We start from the raw sequence: 9,208 nt of genomic DNA on the forward strand, positions 1-9,208 counted from the left end.
CATCAGGCGTTCTGTTTTCCTCCTCCAGTACAACTGACCACCACCTTTAAGTGAAATACTCAGGAAAATCGATTAGGCAATAAACAACAATCAAATAAATACAGAATGAATTGAAATAAACCATAATGTACTGGCCCAAAAATTGTGATATTCCAACGTTAATTTCTGAGTAAATAGTGATATATGGATAAAGGCTTATGAATTCTGAAGACCATGATAACGGTGCCAATCACTCCAAACCTTTAGGCTCTGCAAAATTCATTTTACCCAGTAGTCCGTTTTCATTTTTGTAAATGCTTTTACGGTCTGTTGTGGCGCGTAAAAAATGTTGCTGTTGTTGTTGCTGTTGTAACGAAGCGTGAAGAGACTTGTTTCATTTGAAAATCAGCTGTCAAAATTTTTGTGGATGTGTGTCTAATGATGGCTGAACGTTCATTGGAAACTAATCAGTCTTAAAACGTTTATGACGTTTTTGATCCAGGTTTGTCGAGGGAGTGGCAGTACCCTACGTATTTTTCCTCCATCACTCATTCATTTCATTGAATGCCATTTGACCCTCGTTATTGCGGGAAGCCATGCCAGGCGGGGTATTATTCCTGCAGTAGACACCAGGGTATATGCAAAACAGAAGCACACTCTGTATCACGACTAATATATATATACTAGGTGATTCCGTCTCAACGGCGTTCAAACACTCAGCAAAAGGGAATTTTGGAGGACTATCCTGGACCGAAAATGGGGCATGGTTCATTTTTCTGGGAGTATGTACAAAAGAAAGGCGCCGTTTGTGGAGGGCTATATCACGACTAATATATAGTAGGTGATTCCGTCTCAACAACTATTGTCGATCGAAAAAGGGGCATGGTTACATTTTCGAGGGCATACAGAAAAGAAATGTGCAATCTGTGTGTGTGTGTGGGGGGGGGGGGTATATATATATCTCATAAATGGCATCTTAAATGGTTGACATCCCTCAGATAATTGGCATCCCTTAAATGATTGGCATTTCCTAAATGATTGGCATTTCCTAAATGATTGGCATTTCCAAAATGATTGTGATTTCCAAAATGATTGTGATTTCTGTTGTAGACATTGCTAAACTCATTTACAAAAAATGGAACGAACAAGAGGCATGTAGGCTTACTTAGATCTACTGCACTTGTGGTGGAGTTTTGCTTTCCCTGTATAGCCACTGAAGTCCCCTCATAACAACATTGTACGTGTGGTACTGACGGCCATATATGCCTTAATGCAGATATTGTAAATGTTGCAGGTGAGGCTTTAACTGCAGAAGTTGTATTCGTTCCAATAGGACAGCTGGATCTAGGCCATTAACGTATACGAACAAGGCTATCCGGAATCGCTGCCAATTGTTTAACCCTTCATTCAGAATAGCCTTCTGACATGTCTGATGGCAGGTAGTCACAATTTAGCTTCACTGATGCAGCCTTGAATGGTTGCCCACATTTTGAAAATATGTTTGTTTCGCATTGACATAACTTCATCTGACTTTCACTGATTTCTGAATGACTGCAATGCAATGAATGAGTAAGCACTAGTGCGCAAACCCTATTGTTTTGTGTGTATGGGTATATAGCTGTATATCTGCATGCGTTATGCCTGAGGCAAACTTTGTGTGTGCAACAAAAGGGTGAATATGCAATTTTGTGTTTGTTTCTCTAGTCGCCCAAAGCATTAGCCCGATTTCACACACGCATTTCTTGTATATCGGTACGCCACCAGCCCTCCCCACGTCCGCATTTATTGGCTGGCATGTATTGTGAGTTAGAGGTGGGATGCTATTTGGCAAGTAATACTAATTCTTATATTAGTGTTACAGCATCCCAGAGTGGGTTTTAACCCACATAAATTTTATCTTGAGATAAATTTGAGGTGCTTTTTCACAACTAATATATAACAGGGCTTAGGGCTATTGCCTAGGGCTTAAAATGAAAAGAAGACTTGATGTACATAACTTCTGATCTTCTGTATTCTGACCAGTCTCCGACAAATGATACCCGGCATACTACGGGTGTACGGCTTTCTCAATATACATTCGTGTATATGTAGTTTTTGTCATGTTACTAAGTGTATTCCATGCGGCGCTATTCAGGGTATTTCACTCAAAAATACATATTTGCTGTTGATGATGACCTATCCATGGCATCTCCATATCTGATACCAAGAAAACTAGTATTTTTCAGAACACTAGCTGACAAAACTCTGTTTGCTATTTTAAACACTTGACATTCACCATTACAATGTGTTTCAGTGAATGTCAGAATTTGAAAATAACACTCTGATAAGTACTGCCTCCAACCATTTTGCTGACCGCAGTCCTATAAATGAAGTATTCTTAAGTCTGGCAAAAAACACCAATCAAGATGATCGAAAAAATAAATAAAGAAGTTGCATATTAACACTTCAGTTTACAGGGAAGAACCAGTAAAGATTATGCAATACAGTGCTCATATTGATCAGTTGTCCTCCTTGACACCAGCTTTGCTCTAATATTGTGGTATTTTGTATATATTTGTACTTAAATTTTTGTTTTCAGATTTATTTGCATATGATAGGTCGAGGATGAGTCACCGTAAGCTTCGTGTGACAGAGTCTGATCATAGACTTGCAGTGGGTGCTCTGTTGAAGCCTGAGGTTCTCCCAACTCGTTCGTCAATATCACCAACTCCACGTTCTCTCAGAGGGCACACCCCTTCTTCTGTGCGCTTTTCTGATGCTGCGGAGAGCCACCCGTATTCCAGTACTTTTGAGGATGCACCAACGGAAACCAGAACTGTTTCTCTGTGGAGCGATAACTTTGACTCTGCTGTGACTTGCAGGACATCATACACAGACACTTTTGTTAGCAAATCCAGTGTTAGAGCGTCTGAATCGCAGGCGTCCTTGTCAAGGAGATCACTTCAATCTCTGGATGATTCTAGTGTCGGAGCATCATACTCTGACACTTTTGAGGCCACGTCATCAAACCAGCTCTCAAGGACACAGGATGTTTCACAATTAGGTTATAGCTTGTACTCTTCTGAGGCAGACAGGGATAGTCAGAGCACAGTGAAGTCTGTGATTGACTCCCACAGGTAGGCACATGTTCCCCAATATGACTGTATAATGAGAATTTATTATTTATGTATGAAGGTGAAATATCAGGGTGATCTTTTCAGATAAATAGGGATAGTGCACAGTGAAGGTTGAATAATATAAAAATTGCCTGAGTGTGAGGTGGAAATTGTATAACCCAAGACTTGACATACTTGAAGCATCATGTGGGTTATCATTTTGCACCTTTAACAAGAGCAATATTTATGGTATTAAACTTTCATAGTGCAATATTCTATTTATTATTTATATTTTGACAGTACCCTCCCACTACCGTCCTACTTTCCTACTTTTGCAGACAACCCTCCCACCTGTCCAACTTTCCTACTTTTGCAGACAACCCTCCCACCTGTCCAACTTTCCTACTTTTGCAGACAACCCTCCCACCTGTCCTACTTTCCTACTTTTGCAGACAACCCTCCCACCTGTCCAACTTTCCTACTTTTGCAGACAACCCACCCACCTGTCCTACTTTCCTACTTTTGCAGACAACCCACCCACCTGTCATACTTTCCTACTTTTGCAGACAACCCTCCCGCCTGTATAATTTTCCTACTTTTGCAGACAACCCACCCACCTGTCCTACTTTCCTACTTTTGCAGACAACCCTCCCACCTGTCCTACTTTCCTACTTTTGCAAAAAAACCCTCCCACCTGTCCTACTTTCCTACTTTTGCAGACAACCCTCCCACCTGTCCTACTTTTCCTACTTTTGCAGACAACCCTCCCGCCTGTATAATTTTCCTACTTTTGCAGACAACTCACCCACCTGTCCTACTTTCCTACTTTTGCAGACAACCCTCCCACCTGCCCTACTTTCCTACTTTTGCAGACAACCCTCCCACCTGTCCTACTTTCCTACTTTTGCAGACAACCCTCCCACCTGTCCTACTTTTCCTACTTTTGCAGACAACCCTCCCACCTGTCCAACTTTCCTACTTTTGCAGACAACCCTCCCTCCTGTCCTACTTTCCTACTTTTGCAGACAACCCTCCTACCTGTCCTACTTTCCTACTTTTGCAAACAACCCTCCCAACTGTATAATTTTTCTACTTTTGCAGACAACCCTCCCACCTGTATAATTTTCCTACAATAAATGTGGCAATCTCACCTTGCAACTCTTCTTTTCAGGAGGTTAAGAACTGAAGACACACAGGGTAGTCTTGTTATCAGATATGATTACACCGACTCATTTGAGACATCAGATTTAAGTCCATCTGAAGAGGAAAGCGAAACTGTGAGTTAATGTACGATATATGTGGATGTTGTAAAGAAAAGGTTGCTGCCATGTGGTAGTGATGTCAATTCATTGAAGAATCTCCTTTTCACTGTGAACATTTGATAAGTGGGTCAGCGGCCAACAAATGGTCACAACTCCAGTATTTTTAATCAGAATGTAGTGTAAATGTCTTTGACACTTATAAATATGTCTTTATATTTTATGTTTGTACATTAAATACATGTATGACTGAAATAAATTTCACAACATCAGCTGTTAAAAGAAGCAAACTTTTAAACAAGTACCATGTGTATTGCTCTGCCTCTGCGTTTTGCAGGCCTTGGTAACAAGAAAGGGGCAAATGTCCCTTTCCCAAAATCGGTAAATTATGCTTTACTTTAAGCTACTTGTAGCTTTGCAGTACAAAACCTGTGTGCTGTGTGTTGGAGAGCTTGTCAGTTACTCTGTATGAATTATAACAAACACAGATTCTCTACTAGTCACTTCAGTTTTCTCCACCGACATGTATACAACTGATGATTATTGTATAAATAAAGCATTCTTGAGATTGACATTAATCCCCAATCAAATCACCACAGGGTCTACCAACCATCAGTGAGGACGATGCTCGCTATGAATTTGTCAGGCGTCTTCTGGACAGATTGAGAGGCGAGAAGGATGAGGGCTTGAGGAAGTCGGCAGGATCCATATCACAGCACTCAGAAAAGACAGGTGGGGTAACGGTATTTGGAAGCACATGTAACGGCTTCACTTACCATAGCGCACTTCTAGGGCCATTACAGTTAGTAATGTATTGACAACTCTCTCTCTTTCCCTCAGTATGATGAACTGCATATTTGCACCAGACCTCACATTAACTTATTCTAAAAAAGAAATATTGATTTATCTATTAAGTGTGATGCAATACCATAATGCAGACATGTAGTACCGTAATCCATAAATGCATGCAATACTGAAGAATGGAGGAGGTAGGGGTGGGGGTGTTGGGGGCAAAAATTGTGCCCCATTTACCCTATTTGTGTACGAAAATAAATAGGAAACTCCAGACTTAAACTGCAACCGAGCGGAGATCATTTGAGAACAGAATGATCAACACTGCATTATTTATACATCAGTGTCAGTATAGCTTACATGTACAGAAAAACTTCAGCTCACACTTACATAATAACAATACAACAGGAAGAAAGCTAACCTATTCATAGGTGCATTAAATTAGCAGTTGACTTGTATTACCAAAGATGTGATTCTGAGGGTCACATGATATGCGTGCACTGTTTTATTTGTACATTCATACAAGCACTTTTCATATTGCTTTAAATACAGAGTCAGCAAAGATGCTTAAGGCCAATGATGTCAGTACATCCTCAAAGTACTGCAAGGAGAAAATCAAACTTCTGAAGAGGAAGAAAAAATATGGCAAGTTTTAAACCTCCTTTCAGATTTCCTTGATTTTTTACAAGGACCGGAAGATGGACTGGAAGACGGAAATATATTTTATACAACCTATTACTATAGAGGGATGCAAAATTGGTGATTTGTACAGAATGCTTTTAATTTATGATTTTTTCAGCTCAAATTGAGATCAATTTTGAGTTTTCTGACAAACAAAAAAACAGCCTTGGACTTTCATGTTTCATGGATAAAACTGACCAATGTTGCATAAGTGATATATTCCTAATTAATCAAGCAAATGAGTAATCACATAAGTAAATAAATTGCGACATGGGTGTTGTTTTGTTTTTGTGGCTAGGAATGGATTGTAGGAAACAGAAAGATAGCAGCCCAGTTGAGGAGAAGGTGTCAGTAACAGAATACGGCTTCCATCCTTCTATTATAGAAAAGCTAAAAACTAAAAGTTTTATGGCTGCCATGGAAAAGGTAAGTTAAAGAATATGCTGAGATGCAACAAGTTTCTTGGCATTTAAACCCTAAAGTGAAACAAATCAAAAAGAAAATAAATTTGCAGTGAAACATTCACTGAAAGAGAAAACAAACGGTTCACTGCATTTTGATTTTTTTTTTTTGTCTCTGTCAACTCAGGCTTCCTTACTTTGGTTATTCTTTTACTTCATAAGCACAATGATTTTTATGACATACACAAAAGTAGTGTTTTTTTTTCTTTCTTTTTTTTTGCTGTTGTTGTCATGTATGATCACTTTTGAGCCTGAATATGTTTCAGGCATCCAAAGCTGAAATCCACGAGCCAAGACATTGCAGAGACTGCAGGTATGTTATTTATTGTTGGTATAAGGGTGAAAATATTGAGCTTTCCATCACAGATAAAGGTGATGCTATATCACGTTACGACTACTATGTTGGTAGGAATGCTTAATTTTAAATTATTTCTTTATTTACACGATTATTGTTCAAACCATAATGACACAAGTAAAATTGGTGGAAAGCAAGAAGTCTGCAACAACTACCGTAAATCACGAAGAGTTTAGCCGATGATTTCAAACAGTGTATTCCATGATTCCTTGTGTTTAGTTGTGATTCTTGGTAGTTGGACACAGCTGTAGGGCAGTAGGGGTCTGAGGAGTGTGTTTATAAAATTGTACATACCTGTGACAAGACCAGTAAACACTTTGACGCTTCACTGAACCTACTGCTGTTAGCTCTAGTAGAATTGCTACACAGCTACTGCCAGAATGCACATCTCACATATGGTGTGCCGAGTGAGTTGTGCGAAAAGCGCTAGTACCATCTCTACATATCTTCTACCAGAATGCATGTTTCATGTATGGCCTGCAAGAGTATGTTGTGCCAAAGCAGGCGGATTGAGTTTAGACAGTGGACTGGTAACAAATGAGCCCACATTGATAAGCATGCAGGTTTTTCAAGACATCACCAGACAACGAATATGTGTCTAGGGTAAAGTAAATAAATATCCATATGCGTTTTAGAAGCTAATTTACAAATATAAATACAACACTTCACTGCTCTGACTTACCGCGATTAGGTTCAGCTTTATAGGTTTGCCCATGTTGGAGTAAGATCATCCATTTTTACGTAATTTGCTTGAATCAAAACTCGTGATCACACCTTACCAGTGTAGGCCATGATAATTTAAACATATCATTCATTAAATGGAAATTTCGGATGTCTCGTATGACTCAGGTGTCATTTTGGCTTCTCACTTGTTTACAGGGTTGTGCTGGAGGAAATCGAGGAAAGGGAACAAGAAAAAATATTCATCCGTGGAAAAGTGGCAGATCTTCAGAGAAAAATAATGGAGGATAAAATATGTAACCACTTGGTGAAAATGGTAAGTATTTTATTCTGAGTAAGTTACGGCAGATTAATATTTTGTGTTTTATGGATGAGCACATGCGAAAAAAAATCCAAAAATGGAATAAAAATAAAATAGAGAATGCACTTTTTTATTGTGTCAAATGTTAATGTTTCATATGTGATTTTTTTTGTTTTTCGATCACATAAATTTGTTTTTAACAGAAACCATTGCTGAGACATTCCATGTTTTCCACAAATTAGATGATTTTCAGTTCATATGCCTGTCAAACAAAAATTGAAATATCAATTCAGGCTTCCATTTTGCAAAGCTTGCATGACTGTGACAGAAACAACTGTGACGGCAATGAAATACTTCTGTATATGACATCTTGAGAAACATTTGCGCAAATTTCCACATGCTTTGTACGATGGGCCCCAGGTGTGCAAATCAGCATTATGATTAAGTGAGGCAGCACTATAATACTATAATAGTGATGACATGGTAATGATTCTGCTGAAATGATGAACCTGCAAGAAGTACCTATGTGGTACCTCCTAGGGGGGGGAAAAGGGAGTACACTATCCGATTCCCTTGTGCAAAAGAGTTTAGCTGTGTTAGAATTATATAACATTTTAGATGAAAAAAAAAATTCTTGTGCAGTAAAAACCTCACCTTCATTGACAGTTCATATCACCTCCACTGGCAGTTCTTATCACCTCCACTGACAGTTCATATCACCTCCACTTCATACTAAAGTCAGTGGAGGTGATTTTTTTTTTTAGCTTAGAAATATGGAAATTAATTACAAATTTCTCAATATTTTTGCATTAGACACTGAAATCTTCATTTGTTATCTTCTTCAGGATTCCATCTCACTGATAGCAGATATTTTACAAGATTTGCCCCGAATGAGTGACAGCCCTGCTGTCATCAGTAAACGTTTGAACCAACCACTGACAGACCATCTGGATGTTCTACACAGACAAACCTTACATGTACCTCCTGAGAAATCCTCTAGTAGTACAACATGAAGTTGTATATCTGTCACAGCATTCGACATCTGCAATGCTTTGTCCAAAGATATGTTACGGGTACTAAATATGTATATTTTGTTTTACTTAAAGACAAATTTATTTATAGATCTTTTTCTGAAACCTTAAAGATTACAGGCTTAGCTTGGCTGACCTAGGCTGGGTGTAATATAAGCTCTAAAAATTATTTTAATGAAAGGTCAGTCTGATTTTGTAAAAAAATCTAATTTTACGTTTATAATGCTCCAGCATTAACAATGAAACAAATGCCTCTGGCATCTTTACTGAAAGCTCCTTGGCCAGGTGTCTAATTAGCCAGTTACCAAAAGTCCTAAATGTGTCGTGTATTGACACCATGTTAACTCATTGTTTACTTTACGTGTATGATTATCAAGGATTTAAATTAGACTGCATAAGAGAATGTGATTCCAAAGATTGTGGTCGCAAGAACAGAGTTACAGATTGGTGTCCCTTTGTTTAGAATATATGATGGTATGTTACAGTAATTAGCCTATATTTATCATGACATAGACTCAAATGTAGGTCTTCAAATTTCTACATACATGTACATGCAATTTATAACTTTCAATG

At 38.5% G+C, this 9,208-nt stretch overlaps 1 protein-coding gene across 1 annotated transcript; it reads left to right on the plus strand.

The window, feature by feature from the left end:
• Positions 1-355: 355 nt before the first annotated feature.
• Positions 356-9,208, plus strand: LOC135473814 (uncharacterized). Its single transcript, XM_064753722.1, has 10 exons — positions 356-816; positions 1,090-1,273; positions 2,558-3,095; positions 4,246-4,351; positions 4,933-5,065; positions 5,678-5,770; positions 6,105-6,232; positions 6,534-6,580; positions 7,502-7,619; positions 8,450-9,208. The coding sequence occupies exons 3-10, from the start codon at positions 2,584-2,586 to the stop codon at positions 8,615-8,617; spliced, it is 1,305 nt and encodes a 434-aa protein (XP_064609792.1). The 5' UTR covers positions 356-816; positions 1,090-1,273; positions 2,558-2,583; the 3' UTR covers positions 8,618-9,208.

The sequence above is a fragment of the Liolophura sinensis genome, chromosome 8 (genome assembly GCF_032854445.1).
Source record: "Liolophura sinensis isolate JHLJ2023 chromosome 8, CUHK_Ljap_v2, whole genome shotgun sequence".
NCBI lineage: Eukaryota > Metazoa > Mollusca > Polyplacophora > Chitonida > Chitonidae > Liolophura > Liolophura sinensis.